At 41.1% G+C, this 22,001-nt stretch overlaps 1 protein-coding gene across 4 annotated transcripts in view; it reads right to left on the bottom strand.

The window, feature by feature from the left end:
• Positions 1-5,043: 5,043 nt before the first annotated feature.
• The window catches only part of kif5ab (kinesin family member 5A, b), a 62,631-nt gene continuing 45,673 nt past the window's right edge, over positions 5,044-22,001 (bottom strand). The window contains exons 18-29 of one of the 4 annotated variants that reach the window (XM_086199807.1): positions 20,494-20,552; positions 18,757-18,866; positions 17,204-17,305; positions 16,619-16,679; positions 16,441-16,512; positions 16,228-16,326; positions 14,254-14,473; positions 12,449-12,707; positions 11,562-11,620; positions 9,321-9,348; positions 8,779-8,861; positions 5,044-7,465 (exon numbers count right to left, since the gene is read on the bottom strand). In XM_086199807.1, coding sequence (XP_086055933.1) covers positions 8,792-8,861; positions 9,321-9,348; positions 11,562-11,620; positions 12,449-12,707; positions 14,254-14,473; positions 16,228-16,326; positions 16,441-16,512; positions 16,619-16,679; positions 17,204-17,305; positions 18,757-18,866; positions 20,494-20,552 — 1,139 coding nt within the window. In that variant the 3' untranslated portion in view covers positions 5,044-7,465; positions 8,779-8,791. Of the gene's footprint in view, positions 7,466-8,778; positions 8,892-9,320; positions 9,349-11,561; positions 11,621-12,448; positions 12,708-14,253; positions 14,474-16,227; positions 16,327-16,440; positions 16,513-16,618; positions 16,680-17,203; positions 17,306-18,756; positions 18,867-20,493; positions 20,553-22,001 lie in introns of all 4 variants that reach the window. The other 3 variants (XM_086199806.1, XM_086199805.1, XM_086199808.1) reach the window with 3 other exon arrangements.

Below are 22,001 nucleotides of genomic sequence, written 5' to 3' on the forward strand. Positions count from 1 at the left end.
TTTTAACTGCTACTTTGCACTTTGCCCTTCTTGCTGCTGGCTTGTTCTCTGGTCCACCTCCACCCCCACTTCAACTTCCACCGCTGGTTGAATGAGGTCATGAAGTCAACTACTAAACTCACATCAGGGCACAGGGATTCCCAAGAACTGTTATTGCAAAATGTTCTCATAGCAAGAAACAAACGATGTTGTTCTCAGCAGGATACACGGTCGGCTGTGTAGCTGTGCGTGACTGCACTGAGGCTCAGCGGTGGTGCACAGCAAAGAAAATAGAGAGAAAAGGAAAAAAGGGGTTGCAACTAAGGTCGATGGGAATCTCGGTTGGAGACTAAATCATTATTTTGAATTACACTGAACTCTTTAATGCATTTACTTCCTCCTGTATGAGTATTTTAATGCAATTTTCCTCATTGTCAATGTCACGATACGGAATCCAAATGAGTAGAAGATATAAATATATGACTGGAAAAATACACCACACTTTTGATTCAATATGTTCATGTCAAATATAAACGACAGTAAAGATACTTTTACATTTTATATGAATATTTTGTCTTGATATTTTTGACTCATATACTGAACATATAAAAGCACTTTTTTTGGCTTTTCAGCACCTTCCATATCGAGAGACCTCGGCACTCCAGATCAGTATCAGATATTCATGTTGTCTGGCAAAATAGGATACACCTTTTTTCCCCATTTTACTGCCTCCTATATTTTAGATTGGAAAAAAAACAAACATTTTCTCCAAGAGCTTCCATGTCATGTGGCCCAGGCGACGCCGAATCACACGATACCATGTTGATACGAGCCAACGCCTCTTTTCATTGCATTTTACTGTTTCTATTCTGTATCAATATTTTAATGCAAAAGTCATTGTCTTTTTTTCCTTCTTGAGTGGCTTCGATGTCTGAACAACTAAAACACACGTCTCCTCTGTTTACACAGAGGGGCAACACAGTGGTGCAGAGAACGGTTGAGTTTACTGAGATCAGATGAAGCGATGAAAAAGGAATGTTTCTTCTGTTTCCAGTCTGGTAATAATATTGATTATTGACTTGGAGTCGCTGCATCACAACCCCTGGTAGCCATTGAATAAAATTATTATGAATTATTAGCGCATTCATAGTCAATAAGCATGTAAGATGAGACCAATCTGGTACATTTTTTAAAATCTTACTGTTGTCATTTCATTCATGAATGTCTTCAGAAAAATTCAACCTGATTAACTTTGGTGCGGTAAAAACCTTCAGAATATCTCTTCAGGCCTCTGAAATTATATGCCAATATGAATGCTGAGAGAATTTTCCTGGAAAAAGACAATCTGGACCAGATTTCAGAACCTGCTTCACGAAGGATACTTCATCAGCTGTTGCGAAATATTTCAGAGTTTCTGTGAACATCTGAAGTGTCCAGACAAACGGATTCAGAAGCTCTAAGTTCAAAAGTAAAGACTTGAACGCTTCACACTTGTGGTATTAGGAATGTCAAAAGTATTCTTTCTTTGCGCGTTCAAAGACGAACTGTAGGCTACAGGCTACTTTCATGCTGATAAGACATTAATGCATGAAAGCACTAAAGTTGCTCACAGCAGCAGCAACTTTACTTCTTATTAGCCACAGTGACGGCCAAGTCAAACATGATGTAATTAAACCCAGTGAACGGAATGATGGCAAAGGTCAGTCACTCCATCGCCATTGGATCGCTTTCAGGTACGCAGACTTTGATACAGCTTTCAATCAAACACTGTGTTACATAAGCTGGCAAATCAAAATGTGCTTCATGTGCTCTTAGCTCATAAAACAAGCAAGTTGAATCAGTTTGTTCTGAGTCTTAGTCCCTAAAACTCCACCTTAAAAGTGCTTGAACATCTTTTCATGATTAATCTTCAAATGACTAAATTAAAACAACAATCACAGTGCTTCTGATATTTACATGTGGAGGGTTCAAATGAATCGTTAACCATCTAATTAACTTCAGTAATTGCATCAAAACTGCAAACATTACGTGAATGATTTACAAAAGAGTAAACAAGTCCACTTATTCAGTGGTTTTAATCAGCGGCTGAAGCCTGACCCCCCACCCCCCCGTACTGGGTGCGCTACTTATTGATTTGTTTTGACTGAATGTCACAGTTTCACTGGGGTTCACTGTGTTGTTCTTTCTTTCTTTCGTTCTTTTTTTTTTTTTAACAAAAAACTTTAAACAACTAAAACAACCCTATGGAAGAATAAAGATATACTGCCCCCCCCCCCAGACCGAGTAGTTCCACGATATATGAGTTTTTCCTCAGTGACTACAGTTTCAACGACCATTTTACATTTAACACTAAAAACTGGCAGTTTTTAAAAACACGACTAAAATGAGCAACAGACAAGTTTCGGCACCTTCTTCTCAATCTCATTTTCATCTCAACATTTTGCAGCTTCAATTTAAAAAAAAAAATCATTTATCATTTATTGTCCAGCACCCTTAACTGCTGTGATTTCACGTTTTTACTCATGGATCTAGTTGATGAGGAGGAGGAATATTGTGAGGACGGGTGGTGTAACTGCAACTCTTTCACAGTGGGTTGTGAATCATTTTGCAGCTCCAAATCAGAGGGGCAGCTCCAAATACCCAGTTGGTTACTGCGGTTTTTCAAGTGGAAAAGTAAAAAAAAACAAAAAAAAACCACACACACAAACAAACATCAAATGAGGTGTTGCTCTGGCGGGTCATGTTCTTCCTCAACAATCTGCTTCCCACATTGCTGGTGATGGAGGCCTTGTAGCCCTCTAACTCAAGATGGCCCATCTGGTATTTGCCAGAGTTGCCAGATGGCCGTCCAAACCTGCAGGCGAGTGTTTAAAAGGAAGGTGGCTTCTATTTTAAGAGGGCGAGTTTGCCTCTTAGGCTTTTTTTTCTTTTTTCTGGTGTGTCACTACAGGACTGAGAAGCCTCTATGCAGACCATTTAAAAAAAAGGAAAAATTCTTTGTATGTTGGAGCTCCCGTCAGTGATGGAGCCTCCATGCGAGACACTTCAGTCAGTACATCTGTGTGTCTCTAAAACCTATTCGGAGCTCACTCAGCTGCCCTGCATGGTGGCTAGCAGCTAGTTAGCATGACTTGTTAATACAGTTCATCAGATACATTACCCACATGGATTCCCGTGTTGTAAATGCAAGTTCCATTTGTAGGAAGTTCTAAAAAAGGGGTGACGATCATTTTACATCACAATCAATCAGAGCAAATTCCCATGACGACGGCGGGGTGGCATCACCCGAGAGTGACGGCTACTTGTATACTATGGTATTTCACACTTAACTAAAAGGCTGGATTTTTTTAGGCTATTTTCCAGTCCAGTATTAAGTTGTTAAGTTGCTGTTGTGTCACTTCAGCAGCAGGATCCTGTCATCGGTTGTGTACCAAAAGGGTGTTACCATGTTTCTGGTTTAACAGCCGAACAGGTGCCAGGTGTGTTTATGGTGTTGGGAAGCAGTGTTGGGAAGTATCCCAAGTATAAATATTTCATTACTGTTCTTAGACTCTTCGCGTATCTGTACTTCACTTGAGCATTTATTCCTCTGACAACGTATCACTTTCACCACAAACATTTTAGCACAAATATCTGTACTCTCTACTAATTACATTTCCGAAACAGACTTGCTACAATTGATTTGAGCAGAATTATCAGTCCTTTTTACTTTGCATCAGAGTACCTTCCACATCTTAGACCAATTTCAAACGAAAAAGTCAACACTCAGATCTGATAACAGCCTTGCACAAAAGCAGTGGTAGAAATTGAATATCTTTGTCCTTCAAAGTGCTAGTTTTTACTTTAATTCCTACGTTTCAGAGCCTGTACTTTTTCAATTATACTGAAGTAAAGTGATTGAATCTGTGCCTCGACTTCTACCAGTCGCAATTTAATGTCTCCCCAGGTGTCACATTTATGTCACCGCAGCTGATAAATACCTGCAGTTGACCCAGGAATTGACCCCGCGAGACACAAGTCTGATGTTTTATAGTATTTATATTTTTTTGTTCGGTACGGAAGGGGTACAAGACATTTCACCTTTGGTTCTCAAAGTACAGCACACGAACGGCCCCTTAGGTAAACCTGGAGCAGGACAACTCAGAGAAGCAGGAGCTAATACTGTAAACAACCTTCACATCATGTCAAGCAGAATAAAAGAAAAGAGCTGAAGGTTAAACATGTCAAACACAATTGTTTGCGCACTCAATCATCTTTATTGAAAGGAGAGATAACAGCTCTATTTCTCAGCAGCTACAGAAGAAGGTACTGCATGCACTAAACCACACGCTACAAACAAACCAACCAACACACAATTGTACAAATGGACATTTTGCAGCTGTATTTTCTTCATCACTATCAGTCCTGGCATTCTTCTTTTTCTGCATATGTAAGCTACAGTAGAACATATTTAATTTGTCAGACTGGATACAACAACTGTGAGACAAACATACCAACAAATAAATAAATTATACCCTCAGTCATTCAAACATTGTATTTCTTCCTGCTCAGTACACAACCGTAGTGCATGTTGGGACAAAAGTTGTTTTTAACAGCAGACTCACAGAACATTCAACTCATGGTTTACATAGGTTATGTAAACATATTATATCTGAAGTTTTCTTCAGTTCACTGACAGTTTTGACCCTTTAGAGAAAGTCAAACTGAGCATTAGAGTGTAAAAGAGGGAAAGTATTAAGAAAATAATGTGATAAAGTGCTTCATGCATTTGTAATGAGCCTCAGTCTCAATGAAGAAAGGGTGTGTTTTATTAAAAGGGTCACTCAAAGTCAAGGGTAAGAGACCCTGTTGAGAGGAATGTCACACACACACACACACACACACACACGCAGAAGAGTTTCTCCATTATCACCCTGGACACTCTGATCCTGACTGGTTGATCAAGAGGTTACTAGAGTGTGTGACGGGCAGTGAGGAGACAGTCACCAAGTTATCTCCTCAGATTACTATACACACTTATACATTGGATGTGATGTATTGGGATGCCTCACTGTTTGATGAGCCACTATATCTGAGGGCGTGTGTGTGTGTGTGTGTGTGTGTGTGTGTGTGTGTGTGTGTGTGTGTGTGTGTGTGTGTGTGTGTGCGAGCATCAAAGAGGGATAAAACAGGGCTGTATCAGCTCTTGATAACCTTCAGTAACCCGCAGGTCAAGAGTTTAGACGTGCCGTTATGAGTCAAGTTCCTCCTAAAATGACTCACTACATCTGGACTTTGGTTTCAGTCTGAGGTGCTTCTGTAAAGAACCACGGGATTGACCGTCTTCTAAACAAAGTCTGTTTGGACTTCAGCATTTTCATTCAAAACTGAGGAAATCTGACAGCTTTAACACTCTGGAGTATGAGAGACAGCGTCAACATAAAGTATTTACACACAAATCTTCACATTTAACAACTGCTAAAAAAAAAGATAAAGCCAACATAAAGATAAAGAATACATTTTCCTCTCAAACTAGCAATTTATAAAAATAGTAGCTACACTGATTAGTTCACTCTGCCGTGCTTTAGAGTGACATGATCATCTCTGAGGCGTCTTATTGGCGACCTTCACATGGGCAGCAATATTCCGGTATTAACCCCATTAAGACAATAATCTGAAGAAGGTCAGTGTCGGAGTTAGACATAATCTGATTTGATTTCAACTGAATGGAAACACTCATAAACGTCTCAATCAACGACTTACACATGAACTAATTATTCCTCTACTTTTCCTTTTTTGCCCTCTTTTCAAAAAAATGACATTGTGACTCAGCTTTCTGCACAGCTCAGGAGAATGAACATTCCACAAATCATCCTTTTGACTACATACATTTCTACAAACTAGGCTGCTGACCCGCTCAGTGGTTGTAAACAGACAAGAGGCTGTAAAAAACAAAATATTATTAACCTTATTCTGAATATACTTTATAAATATCAAAAGAACGCTTCCAAAACCTGTCTGATCGCATCGTATCCAACATCCAACATGTCTTTTCCATATTAACATGGAAAAAAATCCGAAAAACCAACCAGAATATGCGGCTTACCTGACCTGAATCTGGAATATTGTCTTTTTTTTTAACAAAAGAGGAATGTTAGCATTCATGTCACCACAGTCGTTTACTACTATGCTGCTTCAGACTCACTATCAACAGCTAGAATATGGAAAGAGACAATATTTGGTTTGTTGTTCCTTTCAATATAATCAGCAAAACGTCTTGTCATACGATCTAGGTATCTGAAATATATTCTCCAACAGTACCAAAATACAAAACTGTTATAACTGGAATAATATAACTTTATAAAACTTAAATTGTTTTTGTCCCACGAATTTGAGGAAACAGCCAGTTTTTTACAACTGACGTGCGTCATTATAACAAACAAACAAAAAAAACTTCAAAACCCAATAACAAGTTTGGTCATATTCTATATGTTCTTCCTTCTACTCTGACTAATAATACCTAGAGGTTGTGATGATGTCTTTAAACATTAGGAAGTTCATCGTTTCAACTGAAGTTCCTCAATTCCTTTGGGAGGATGATTTATTAACATTATTGAGGGCAATGAAGTTTACGACATCAATCCCACATACATCTTTGTACTGCTGTAAATACTTATTAAAACATCAAATGCATATTTATTCGCAGCTAAAAATAATCCCCGACCAATTAATTCCTGTTAATGCAACATTCACAAATGGCAACCTTGTCCACTGTTTTAGGGATTTAGAGGCCTTGGCCCATTTGATGTGTTCTGCAGGAATTAATTGACTAGAGGCTGAGAGGCTGAGGGAGTCTGAAGTACTACATTGTTGCTTTTGGTAATTTTATGTAATTTATTAACAACAACAACAACAACAACAACAAAAATTAAAACACACACACACGACTAGCCTAATTTTTAGGTTGTATTTACCTTTTACGCAGACACACACAGCTTCTCCTCTCATGCTCTCTGCTGCTGCTTTGATTTGTTTGTCTTATTTAATTTTGGGGTGAGAGAATAGTGTCCAACAGCAACATGCACAGCCCAACATGTATTAGTGAAGTGTTTTTGAGGACCAATCATGTTGTTCACAGTTTACTTATGATGATTTTGTCCACTCTTGCTCGCTTAGTGAGACAAACAGCACAGTCTAGTGGTTACCTCCAGCACTGCACCTCCTCTTCCCCCACTGATCTAATTGTGATTCCCTTGTTCTCATGGGGGAGGGAGGGTTCAGCAGTTACACGGGGCCAGACATTGGAGATGTTTGCCTGACACCCAACATCAAAGAAGGAGAAAGACAAGAGATTGAAGAGGAGCGAGCAGGGAAGGGAAAGTGGGGCGCAGGGGAGATGGAGGTTTGTTTACAGCAGGTAGGGTAGGGAGAGGAAGGGTAAGATGGAAAGGTGGCGATCAGCCGCATGCAGATTTACAGAGGAGGCCTCAATAGTAAAAACGTCTGCCTGGGGAAAGAGAGAGAGAGAGAGGGAGAGAGAGAGAGAGAGAGAGAAAGAAACAGAAACAGAGTAAGAGCGACAGTCAAAATACATCTGAGAGGAACAGCAAAAGAGAGCGATGGCAGCCAGCTCGTCGTCATGCTAACTCTGCCGGGGGGAACACACGTCTCCAGTCATTTCATTTCTGGTGTCGTCAATGTTAGGAGCAGTGCAGAGCACTCTGGGGCCAAATTTAGACTTCATAGAATGTATAATTTAGCAGCAACGTGCAAAACTTACATTTACTCTGCAGAAAACTTTACAGAGCTTGAAGTGTCATGGTAAGTATGATCATACTGCACTTAAAAAGCTGTCAGATTGAATTACTTACTTGAGTTTATTCACTCAGTTTCACTTTGACAATCAGGGGTGAATATTATTAATATAGAATATATAAAGTAGGCGACCACAGGAAAAGATGAAGTCCAGAGGTACAATATTTCAACCCCCCCCCTTCCTCACCTGGGTCTTTCCTAGAGCAATATTTTGACACACTTTCAAGGCCATAATATACATAACTTGTTCAAAACAGTTCTAAAACACTTAAAAGCAGATGATATCTCATGGACTCAAAATATTTAGATATTTAAACGATAAATGGCTCTTCAGGTGTCGCAGGACCGTTACACTACATGCACATGATGCACTCAGAAACAATTAGACGTGCTCCTCACATGACGGCCAGGAAAAGCCGACACTTAGTTCAAGCCAACAACCAACATGCAGGCATCCCAGCTGACACAGAAGGCCCACTCTATTATTAATGTCTCTCTAATGTCCTTCTTTATGCTATTTTACTGAAATGTCATATTTTGTGTCACCTCCTTTTTGCAAACTCATCAGCTGACTGATAAAATTAAATGTCTGACTTTTTTTTTTTTTAATGAATATCAAGTTATGCCAACAGCAACAAAAAATCTGAATGGCTCATCAAAACATTAAAAGGAAGAATCCCAGTGGAGGACGATTGCAATATATCCTTATCCATGTACAAAGAGATCAAAAGCGATGACTTTTGCAAAACTTTCTGTGAATCTGAATTAATTTAATTACTTTCCCAGACCTGGAAAATACTATGAAAAAAATTGATTTTTAAGTTGCAAGTTGTCAAGGACAGTAGCAAAGAGTGTCAGTCTCCACAATAAAAAAAAAAAAAAAAATCACACGTAGCTTCTTTTATTTCTAAAAACAACGACGACAACTGCAAACGTTCATGTAGCTGCCTTCTGTCAGAAATGAATGAGAAAGTCAACATCTACAGAGATCTTCTGCATTCTTACCTGCTCAGGTTCATTAGCTGGCAGACGCCTCCGGCTGCAAGCTGTATAGTTTGTTTGGGTCCTGATTGTCACAGACGTCACTTCTGGACACAGAGTTCACATTCAAACACATGCTACCCAACACACCAGAACCACAGAGGGCCGCATCATCATCATCATCATCATCACCATCATCACCAGCAGTAGCAGCAGGAGCAGGAGCAGCAGCAGTAGCAGGGGACACGGAGGCAGCGATAGAGCAGAGAGACATAGGAGTGAGGGAAGCAGATCAGTGAGGTATCAAACACAGAGGGTGCATGCTGGGTAACGCGTCAGTGTTGTAAATGTAATTATTGCTTATTAATAGATAACATAGCGAACAGAAGTGTCATCACGAATGTCTAACAGAAACCCTCGCTTTAGCCCTAAAGTCTCCCTCACATAGAGAGAAGAAATACACTTTCAAATCTCTTCACAGAAGAACAACAAAAACACGCAGTCGAGGTTTTAGACGTGGACGACGTGAAAGCAGCCAAAGGTCTGCTGTGATCAAACACTCTCACCTGTTGTCGTTGATGTCTGTGGTGTTTCCTGTGGACAGACAGAGGTGATTAAAGATGGAGGCAGGTGCGGGGGGGGGGGGGGGGGTAGTAGTCCCTCACACACACACACACACACACACACACACACACACACACACACACACACACACACACACACACACACACACACACACACACACAGATTGATAGATAGTGGTTTAAATGAAAAAGCCCAGAGCCACTTAGGAGAGGAGAGTCTTTGGAGCGAACAGCTGCATAATGAGCTCAGACTTAAAGTTCTCAAACATTAATGACCTTAATGAGTTTGTCTGCACATCAAAATGACCCATAAGAACGTTCTGCCGATACGGCGACTTTACTGCGAAAGACAAAATCAAGTAGGTTTTTGTCTAATTTCTAATGAAATATCATTATCCTAAAGGAGAGTCATCTAATATTTAGGCTCTCAGTAAGAGAAAGGGCTTGTTTTAAAAAAATCAGGGAGTTATTTGATCGTAATATGTAGAATTAATAGCAATAAGCAAATCTGACAAGCTGATAATTCTTCTACAAAAAAACAAGCCATTGTTTCTTACTGAGATGCAACTGTCACAGCCTTTAATGAGATTTTTTAATGTTTCTTTTACTAGACATGAGTGCATTTTCAACTGGCAAGAAAGGAAAATGAGATCTACTTCCTAAATAAACACAGACAACAGCCACTGCTGCATTTTTAACCATTTAAGAAAATAATCATACGGCCATTTTTCTCATGAGGACAGTCTGACTCTTCTGCAGCAACTGGAATAATAAAAATATAAAAAATATTAATACCAAGGTAGGAGAAGGTAGAAAAGAAATTTTCTATCATAAAACCTCAACAATCCCGACATTTCTTTTTCTGCAGGTAGACACAAAGAACTGCAGTGGTATAGATGGGTCACTTGAATTGTTCTGACCCTGAACTAGCCTGGCACACATCCTCTGCAGTGGATCTGCCGAGTGTATCAAGAGGAATTCTCAAGCAAATAGAAGGTGCATGTGCTCTCATTCATTGTTATTCATGAAAGGTGCTCTCTTAATTTGTGTGCACAAATTTGATGAGTAGGCTATTATCAAGGGACTCGTGCTCGGCTGGAGGGCGAGGCTGTTCAGGTTAATCTGCGGGGTTGGAAAAAAAAAAAGTGTGACAGATTTGGAGGCTGCAACTACCCCCCCGCCCCCCCCCCCCCCGAAAAAAGAAAGAATTTGGTGGTGCAGAGCTTTTTACTTTGAGGTTTATACTTCTTCTCTCTTGCTGAAATTCCTGACACAGTAGAATTATGAGAGAGAGACGAGAACTAGGAATAGACCTGAAGGTACTCAGGTGCCGTACATGGGCTGCATTTATATAGAACCTTTGCCTGCTCTGCTTCACCTTCCAGCTCTTTTTATCTGCAATACCAAGTAAATACACAAATAGTATACAATTCCAGTTAAACAATAATAATTTGTCAGGAGCGATATAATCACGCATCACCACTCGTAGGGTCTGACCAGCTGGGGCGAGCAAGTCCAGCTGGCTTCGTTTAATATCATGATCTTATGTGTATTAAAAGCTGGATGCGGTTGCAGCTGACTGATAAAGTGGCCTTAACTCAGTTTCTAATGATATTCTTGCACAGGTGTACAGCTGTTACACAACTGTCACGGCTGGGTCAGGCCCTGAGGTGGGCACACAGACGCTCTGTCTGCTGGCTGAGTAATGACACAGCACTTCTAATCTTTTTAGAAGAGTTTGTGGCTGATGGGCGTACACATGCACACACACACGTACACACACACACACACACACACACACAGCTGAGCTGAGGTATCCTATTACAAACTGACTTTAGCTCATTTCCTTGGTAAATGATCAAAAGGTGACAGCATGGATCCCGAAATTCAGATTTTTATTGTATGTCAGTTGATCTCCATTAAAATCACTCTGCATGGGCTCTGAAGTAACACCATTTACTGCACCATCTTACAGGAAGAAGAAAAATCACAAGAAACAGCGGGCGGAATTCTTCTCAGAGCTGAGGGGCAACGGCTGTAAACTGCTTTAACAGCCTCCAAGCAGTGGGCGTATATAAAATAACGTTCTAGCATAATGGCTGCTTTGATTGCATCATAGCAATCACTTAAAAAAATGGTTGTAATAAGAAGTGTTTGCCACCGCTGATTGTGATCATAATATTTCTCATTATTTTAATGGGCTTTTTATTTAGTAGAGCTCACCATTTTCTGAATCTAGCATCTCTGCAGTGTCTGTCTGGTTCACTGCTTCAGCTGGAAGCCTGCAAACAGCACAAAGAGAGACTTGATGGCAAGGACCTGTGGGATTCTGTTTCAAATCTGTACATCAGAGTCTGAGGAAATAAAGTAGAGATGAAAACTCAAATACATATCCAGACATTTACTCTGATATATACATGACAGTGATGCATACTCAAATATCCCTCCACTGTGCAGTTCCAGCACAGGAGAGACATCTGGCTCAACATGTCATCATGCTGCTATAGAGGGAAAAAGATCCCTCGGTGTTGTTTTTTGTAAGCCAGTCATAATTGTGGTGGGCGGTGCTGCACCCAGGATGCAGCAACATTGCCCTTGCAAAGAAAACATCAGAAGTAAATCCCATTCAAGTTTTTGTTTTATATTTATTCATATTCATTGTATATCTTTATAACTAATCACAAAAATGACCCAAAAGACCTCCGTCACTGCACCGTCCACCACAACTAGCATTGCACGTCTTTTTTAAACATGATGGCGTTTAATGCACGTGACAACATCTGTAGTCCCGTTAAGCCACTTGTTCGCAACTGTAGTTTTTAAGACACAATCCTTTGACATTTACTGATGTAATTTAAAGGTTGAAACATCTCAAGTTCGTGTTAACCACTGACCTGATTTCAGGTGCGTAACCAAGCATAAATCCCACCGGCTTTGACAAAACCAGACATTCAACCATGTTAACTTATTTCCAGGTACGAGGACTCATCCCTGTGCCACTCTGTTGCTAGCTTGTATTGACCGTGTTGTTCCACTAAGACAGACTAGCCATAGAATAACGTTACAAAGTCTGAGTAGATTTGAAAGCTTGTGTTGTTCACGTCACTCACATGCTCTGAGTGTTGCTGATGTGTGTGTCGTTGTTCTGGGAGTCGGGGTGTTTGGCTGGGCTGTTCTGGTTGGAGTTGTCTTCAGGTAACCTGTGCTCACTCTCTGGGGTTGTTGGAGAAGCAGGAGCAGCCTCCTGTTGGTTGTTGCTGTTGTGGGAAACAGCAGTGGGGAAAACAAGGGGGTGGTCGCTGCAGCCTCGGATGAAGAAGGGGTTGGTGGGAGAGCAGGCTGGGTAGTGGCCGGCACGCACAGGCTTGGCTGTTGGCGAAGACACATAACTGATCTACTGATTGGTCTGTGCATCCGTGAAAGACAAAAATATCCTTTAAGACAAATTATAACAATGCACAATTTTAAAATTTCACTAAAATACTGAGAATATATGAATACACACCAAGACATACATATATATATACTGTATATATATATATATATATATATATACATATATATATATATAGACGGATATTTCAAAAAATTACTCAAATCAAGACTCATAGTTTCTCAAACCAACGGAGGGTCTCATACATGGTGCACATAGAATCAGAATGTAATTTGATCAAATCATTCATTGTTTTAGTCTGAAAAATGTATGCATTAAAACTGTTCCCTTGAAAATATGTCATTCTCTTTAAAGAACATGCTAATTACTGTCTACTGTCATGTATTCCAGCCAACAGTCATAACTATTAACCGTTTCATAAATCAATCATAACGCACAAGGAATTGGTAATAGGGGGCTCATTTGTTTTTAATATCACATAAACTTAATTGCTGGTGTGAGCCGCGAACCATCAGATCTCGAGCAAACGGTGTAGATGTCGGGAAGCTGAGCGAGAGAAGCTGTGAGAGAATGTTGGTGAGGGGAAGGAAGAAGGCGACAGCTGACAGAGACAAGAGCATTAAAGCATAAAATGGATGTCGCCTGTGAGGGATTCACTGCGGGGACACGATCGGGACGGCTGCACCGAGCAAGAGGCGCTTCTCACGATGCGTTGCAAGAGCAATTATCAGATGTGAAGGTGATGAAACACTGAGGTCAAGCAGACTGGAGGGTTCAACGTGAGCAAACAAACACACCTCACTCTATCAGGAATTACTGCTCTTTTCTCTTTCTGTTGCTATTACTTTTATATGTATAATATTCCTTTTTGATATTAACCCGCTCTCAAAATTTTGCAAAAGTAACACAGATCTCCCACCGGATCTCGTTTAATTTTTCAAAATAGTTCATGTAGTAATCACACAAATCTGAGCAGTCCATCAAAACCTGACCGTACTCTCGAATCTACGATGGCACAAAAGTTCCCACTTTACATGACTTTTACTGCTGTACTGTGAAGAGGGACTTCTGCTACTTATATTGGCGGAACGGCTCCTACATTTACTGCCTATGTTTAAGCAATGAGGCAGGAAATTGAGATGCAATGGTGGATGAACTTTTTTCATTTTTGATAAATGACTGTGGGTTGTTTTGTTTTTTTAGTGCAGGTGTTCTTCTGCACAGCATATATTAGTGTGGTTGCACTTATTGATTTGTAAATAATAAAAAATCTGCAGTATGATTCTGTATAAAATTAAATAGAAGAGAATATTGATATTATAGACGGATCCATGCATTGTATAATGTTGGATAAAGGGGAATTAATGTCCCACAGAGTAATGATGGTAATAATAACTTTATATTCAGATTTGAATGGATACATGAAAGGCACTACTGCATATCACCACATTAAAAGACAAAGTCTATCGTTTAATGAATTATGCCTCCTTGTTTTCATCACTAATTGTCAATTTCTGTTACCGATCTGTGCAGCGTGTGGCCGGCGGAAAGGATTGCGGGCTCTTATCATCACATCTTTGATCCGCTCCACCTCCTGCTGGTATCGACGGCGGTCCTTCATGGCTCCTTCCTTGGCTTCCTTCAGTGCGCCTTCCAACGCCTTAACTCGCTCAGCTGTAGAGCGAAGACGTTTCTCCAGTTTTGGAAGCTCACAGCGAAGATCTGCATTGTCACGCACCAGCTGTCACACAGACATAGAAAATTAAGTAAATAAAAATAATATTGAAATGGTTCAAAAAGACGGCACGTGGTGCAGTGGTCAGCACTGTGGCCTCACGGCAAGAAGGTTCTGGGTTTGAGTCCCGGCTCGGGCACAGGATCTTTCTGTGTGAGTCTCCATGTTCTCCCTGTTCCTGTGTGGGTTCTCTCTGGTACTCCAGCTTCCTCCCACAGTCCAAAGACATCAAGAGGGGACGAGGTTGATTGATACTCTAAATTGACTGTAGGTGTGACTATGAGTGTGAATGGTTGTCTGTCTCTATGTGTTGGCCCTGTGATGGACTGGTGACCTGTCCAGGGTGAACCCCGCCTCTTGCTTGAAGGCTGCTGGGATAGGCTCCAACCCCCTGTTTGCAGCGTGCTGGACCCCCTTCTTTTTAATAAGATGTCTATTTTGTCTATCTTTCTATGATGAACTGGAACATTGCTGTCTTTTAGAGCTAAATAGGTCCAGAAGGGTATCGTATTCTGATGACCAACCTGTCATCTTATACTGGCAGCCAGCTGTCAGTTAGCTACATATACAGCTACACCTCTATAAAACCACAATAAATGATCTATTTAAGTATAAATCAATAACATTACCCCAGTCGGGAGCGGAAAATAAACCACTTTCATCAATTTCCATGCTGCATTGTTTGCCACTAAGGCACTCTAATTGTTGTCCGTCTTATTGGACAACAAAGGCTTTGGCGTATTATATAAAATGAAAAGCTTCAATTAATATGCGTTTATTGTTATACTGCCTATAACTGGGAAAAGATAAACATGAAAATTGATTCACTCCGAGTCAGCAGCTACGTGATCGTGCAAACTAATCGACATCCCTGCAGAGACCTCAGGGTTTAGCAAGTTGGCAAAGTTACCTGACGTGGAAAAGGGAAAAGGAAGCTGAGGGATGGCGGTGTTAGTTTATTGTTTGCTGGTGAATCAAGTAAATACAGGCGGGATTCCCAGGGCAGATACTGTTTGAGGGAGATGGTTGCGTGTGTGTTGTGTACATCTGGTAGACATGCGACTGTGCAGACATGGATGTACAGGTACAGAAAAACTCATTTGTAGCTCTGGTGCACCGCTGGTTGCACCCCCCACTTTCCAACGGGAGTTTTCTGATTTATGAACATGCCTTTCATCTTCAATTCCAACAGTATCCGCAGGTGGTGGATGGGATGGATTCTCCCAGTAGCCACTTTACGATTGGTTTTCTGCCTGACAAACTGCTGCAGTGAAACTCTTGCCAAAATTCCCAGCCTGAGCCACTGTGCCAGTCTGCACAACGTTTAGCACATCGGCGCTGCTGTAGTCCATTTAGTATTATTAAAAGAGTCAAATCTTTCCGTACGTATTAGATAGTTTGTGTGTGAGTCGAAGCGAGGAGAGAGCACCTGCATGAGGAGGGATTCATTTGTGTTTGTCAAATATGAGCAACTGTCTAATGTGGCTTTCATCCCCCTGGAGGTATCATGCTTTAACACTGCTCTGTTTTCAAGGAGACTTTCATGTGAAGTTGCTGGAGAGGAATGATTGATGGCGTTGCTATTGCCCATAGGAGAGCAAGGATGAATGGTGCACCATGCTCTGTATCTTAAATTGCTTGGCTTTTCATGTCTTTCTTTCATGTTCTAGCCAACATAAAGATGTTTCTGCCTCACTGCTTTGTAGTACATCAGAGTTCCAGGTCAAGGTAAATGGGAGGGAGGGTCAGGAGGATTTTACCTGCTTGTGAACTTTTGTAAGCTGGTCCAGGTTGTTTTCAAGAAAGGAAATCTTCTGTTTCTGGGTGATGTATCCCCCGCTGTCATCGGGCTCTGCACTCTGTCAACAAATACAGCAGATAATGCTGCATATTCTGACGTTGCACATCTGCTTTTTTGTCCTGTTTTCACGAATCCACTTGTATTCATGCATGATTACTTGTGTCTGGCTTACTTTTCTAAAACGAGTCGTGAGGTCTTGAACAAAAAGCTTCCGGAGGTTGTGGAGGGTGTGGAGCTCTCGAGCCTACAAAAAAAAAAGAAAGAGTGGAAATAGTCTAGTTAGGCAGTATTTACCGGATCAGCGCGTTCTAACGGAGCCAAGTGAACCGTGACAGCAAATAATGACTTACAACAGTCTCTTCCAGGCCTTTGAGATCCTGTTTTGACTGCTCATGTCGCTCATGGAGGAATCTAAAGTTAAACAGAAAGATTACCGGTATATGAAAATTCAAAAAGAAACTTCCAAATGAGCACCACATTTCTTGTCAGAATAATTCATGATGAAGAACAGTTGCAGCATGGGCTGGCCGCCTCACTTGCAGGCTGTTACCCATCTGCCATCTGATGCAATATGCTGCAAAGGTCAGTTCAGAAAGAATCCTAGTAACAGCCAGTTGCTAACTTGCTCAAAAACTCCATAATGGGGATGCAAAGAGGGTGAGACAGAGTGAAACAAGCACAGAGAGAGTGAACAGGGTTAGTCTCCAGCTAAGTTTAGCCATGGTCTGTATAACTGTGTTACTCCACAGAATGAGACACGCACAGTAATCAGACTGACAGTCGGAGCTGCAGAGCTGGAGGAAAATGAATAGACAAAAGGAAGACAAATGACAGAGAGAGATGGAAGATGGGAATCCAGAGAGGCAGCTCGACCCCAGGCCTCCATATGGTGAAGTGTTTTGAAAGCTGCCCGGGACAGTAGAGCAGAGACTCACGTCAGTTCCTCCAGCTGCCGGCTCTTGTGACGCTCTTGGCTCCTGAGATGTTTGAAGTCACAGTGCAATTGCTCCAACTCCAGTTCCTGCCTCTGGTTACAACTGAAAAACAACAACACATACTGCTTATCGCTCTTCTTGTTTTTTTTGTTTTTTTACTCTTTATTTACAATTTCATGTGACAAGTGACTGTTATTTTGCTCTTAATCCCTCAGTGTAACAGCATCACTTTGTCGGAGGTCTGAGGGCAAAAGAGCCAGCAGACTGGAATGGATAGACTTTCAGAAGCCAAAATGCAAAGAGGCCGATTTTTCTTAGTTTTCCTCTAAAGATGAAACTAAGACAGGCTGGCATGCTGGATGGTTTCTGGGACCCTTGAGAGGCCCAATGTGTGTAATAAGCATGAACATGCCACATCAGGATACGAACATATGTAGACCTCATGTAACCTTTCAGAAAATAGCACATGGGTGTTTTTAAACGTGCACCTTCCACTGCTCCAGTTGTGTCGAGGAGTAAGACAAAGTCTGTGTATTTTATGTCAAAAATGAATTAGTATTCCACGAGAGTGTTACCCAAACTTTTAACAAATGTAATTTTACTCATCTTGTCTTATCCTTTGAGAAAACCGCAATGTTCGCAGCCACTCTGCTCTGACTTCTGTTCTTCCTCACTGGCAACCATCCATCCATGTTCAAGCTGCTTATCCAAATCAGGCTGTGCCAGCAGGACTGGCAGAGAAGCTCCAATGTCTTTTTACTAAGAAATTCTCTACAGCTGCTCCTGGGGTGTTACCAGATACTCTTGGGCCAACTGGGCAAATGTACTTAAGTCCTTCAAGAGGGACAGTCATGCCTGATACAGTCCATCTTCAAAATGAGACACCTGGAGCGGCTCAGTCCAGATCAGTGGCCCACCTCACACTGAGGTTCAACAGTGGCTTTACCCCCAAAGTGCTCGCACTCTGCTGTTTCCTCAACATGTAAACCACCCACAGCCCCTGTCTGCTGATAAAGCATGGCTTAAAGCTTTTTCAAGAATTCATCTGCTGAGAACAGACATCTCCAATTTTAGCATTTGCAAACCTTTTATGAGGGTAGAGTTAATTTTCTGGTTTGGTTCCAAACACAGCTGACGAAGCAGGGAAGTCCTCTGCCTTTGAGTCCATGTGAGTAAAGTATGTAGACACGAGTCGCTTTTGTAATTTGTAAACATATGCCAGACTTTGGTAGGTTAAATCAAAAGGGATAGTTCACCCAAAAATGAAAATGTAGCCAGGAGATGATGATGATTAAGCTTCAGGATACTTGGATATTGAGGCATTTTATAGTCTTACATTTTTTTAGAACACGTTTCCCGTGAAACGCCAGCAGTGTTTGGATGGTAAAAAAAACACCGTTCTATCAGCATGAGGGTGACAAGATAATGACTGAAATTGTATTTTTGGGAGGACTATCCCTTCAATAGTTCTCTTTTGCCCTGTCAAAGTTAAGAAACCCTCATTTAGAGAACGGTAGACCAGAGAAGGTAAAGAATTCCAATGAAGCACTGACTCCGTTAAGTCATCGATGATCTTCTGCTGCTCATTGATCTTGTCTCGCAGACGGCCAAGCTGTTCGCTGTGCGCCTCACGGTGAGACTCCATCTGCTGCTCCAGAACCCTCTGAGGTATGAGCGACAAGACGAGGCGAGGGACACACACACATGAACGGTAAAGGAAAAGAGAGGAGAGAGGAGGGAAGCGTCAATAGGTGGCTAACAACATGATTAAATAATGAGAGAGGAGAAAATTACACACACACAAGTGGATATGCAAGGCACACAAACACAAACACACATACACAGACATAAACAATGACAAAAATCTGATTTTTACACATTTGGGACACACACACACACATCTGAGTGTTTCATACACACTGCTACTGTGCTCACATGATGCATTTTCTTATATCACGGTGTGTTTCATGAGCTCACAACAAATCCTAATACAGAACACATTAAAGTTGGGACCCAGAAATCTTCTAATATTACAAATATGTAAAATTCCACGAAGCTGCCATCCATAATGCACAGGGTGCACAGTAACTAATGAGAACTCCAAGACTTTAGGAGCCCTGTTGACAGGTTTTGCCCAGAGGCCTCCATATATCAGCAGGTAAATCCAACCATGAGAGATGAAAGGACGCCTCGAAAAATCAGTCAGTTTCACAAATACTTAAATAAAGTTTTTGATCCAGTCAGAGTATGTGCATGGGTTTTGGTGTGTTTCAAAAGTTTGCGTCGATGCTACTGTACTACACTAAGTACTACTGAGGTGAGTAGTATTGATCAGACTGAACTAGAAGGTGTGTATTTCTGCCTGCAGAGACAAGCAGGCTGGAACAATCGGACCACAGACATTAGTTATTGTGACTGAGCTACGAAATGATTGGTATCAACTGAATCACAAAGATATGCTGAATCAGCACCTTTTTAAACAAACATCTGACAAATGACCCTCTGAATACGAGCAGGTACATCACCAATTTCTATTAATGATTGAGTCATCTATTGAAAAAGAAAAGAAAAAGATGGGAACATTCTGTTTCCACATATTAAACATGAGGATTTTGCTGCTTGTCTCTACTTTGTTTCATATTTCATTTATCTTTTTGTTTTTATATTTTGAATTTTTTAGGTTAAAAACTCAAAAGCAATTTCAAAAAAAAAATCAGCAGGCTTACCTTCATTTTTCTAATATTTATGAAATGAAATAAATAACCAATGAATCAACTTCTACCAAGGAAACGATGCTGAAACAGAATTTTAAACAGTATCATAAAAGTCCTGATTTCCAAAAGCCAAAACATTCGTCTTTCAACCCTTTCAGAAGCAGTCAAGGACTTTGACCAAAGCTCATAAAAACATAAAAACAGATAAGCATATATATCATATTTACAGCTAATATTGTTACAGCATACAACAGCCGAGGAAAATCTTCAGGATTCAGACTCTAATTTGATCACTTGAAATGCTGCACTTTTTATAGTAAGACAACAAATTTGATCAAAATCTGTCCATTAACTGATGACATATCCTGCTAAACAAGACAAAGGACTATTCAAACCAACAGACGGATCACATTTGCGGAGGTAATCCAGCAGTAATTGTTAGTAGCATCCCTGTAGTCGCACACGTGAAGGCACACTCGTGGTGGACGCAGTTGTCAGGGAAGAACAGGCACACCTGCAGTCCGCTGATTGATGTGGGGGAGTGATGAAAGGTCATAACACTGTCGTCATGGTTACCTTTATATCACAGGATTCCTGGATGTGATTCTGCCCTCTGGCCACCTGTGACATGGTCTCTGCAACACACACGTATACATTTGAAAGAGAGAAGGCAGACGGAGAGGTAAAAGAGGAAGAGAATGTCAGGCAGATAAAAGCGTTACACCCTGATGAAAGAGGTGACAGTGAGCTGACTTTGACTGCACGTCAGCAGCACAATGGGTGACGCTGACAGTGAGGTCAACCAGACCTGTGAAATGCTTTGGGTGTAATCAGATCTTCGAATGTCATCTTTAGTGTTGTGTCATACTGATCCATATGACTCGCTTTTCTTCCTCGTGCGCGGTGATGACCAAGCTCTTCCCGTGCACCGGTGATGATGGTGTGATGGGATCATCATGACCTGCAGCCTTTTTATTTATCTACCACGAAGACTGCCTGGCTCAGGTGGGAGGCAAAGCCAAAATGGATTAACCTTCCCTTAAATCCAGCAGTTTTAATACAGTTCTGTGGGACCCCAAACCCTCCCCTGGAAAAATGAATTATATTGCATTTGGCCTCATTTGTGAGTAGTGTCAGCGTCCTGGGAGCATCTGCACTCAGCTGCACCATTTCCAATATACCATTAATCTATTGGTACCAGTCGTGTGAGCTGTCCGTCTTTTTAACCTTGTTTTTCCTTTTCTCGACAAGATTGAAAGACCTCTGCCATCGACTTAAACTCTCCATTGAATCCGATTGAATAACTGAAAGCGGGGAGGCACTTCTTTCTAGTTCCAGCTCGATGGAGCTCAAACACACACACGCGCGCGCGCAATTTGTCTTTCAACATTTTGATTCACCCTGGCATTATTTTTTTGGAACATGAATCAAAATGTTTTTCAGTGTGCAGTGTGTCATTTCGATGAATGATTATTTAACTGTAAACTCATTTTAATCATTCCGGCCAACCTTTTCTATTGACGGTTCCACTCTAAACCTCCACTTCATGCCACTGTATACAAAGCCCAGCAGTGTTTTGTTGACTAGTTTGATTGGATTTGCTCCTGGAGTCTTGTGTTTTGCCTGATTTATCAACCATAAATCTGCTGTTTTGCTTGACAGACCATATTGATCCCCCCCTCCTGCACCTCAGAGTCTGAATGAAGTTTTAACTCTTGCCCCTGTTTCGTTGTTTCAATCACATCAGGTAAAATAGCTCAAGCAGAGCCCAAGGCTGAGACGCTTTTATTACTCATAGAGTAAAAGTACATTTTAAAGGTCCTGCACTGACCATGTTTATGCAGTATTGATCGTTGGACCTCCGGTTTGGCTGGATTGTTGAGTTTGACCTCAATGGCTTGATTCACGATGTGCTGCATCCTTAAGCTGGTGATGTGCATTGTTGAGTAATGCATAAAGGTTACAGTCCAATTTTATGTGAACAACCACAAAAGCAGCTTGGATTTAAGGATGGCAGTTGTTTGGCCGGTCCATCTCTCACACAAACAAACACGTTCTAACAAGATAAAATCATATCATGACTC

The sequence above is a fragment of the Aulostomus chinensis genome, chromosome 3 (genome assembly GCF_037954235.1).
Source record: "Aulostomus chinensis isolate RoL2024-O1b breed Wild chromosome 3, RoL_Achi_v1.0, whole genome shotgun sequence".
In the NCBI taxonomy this organism is placed as follows: domain Eukaryota; kingdom Metazoa; phylum Chordata; class Actinopteri; order Syngnathiformes; family Aulostomidae; genus Aulostomus; species Aulostomus chinensis.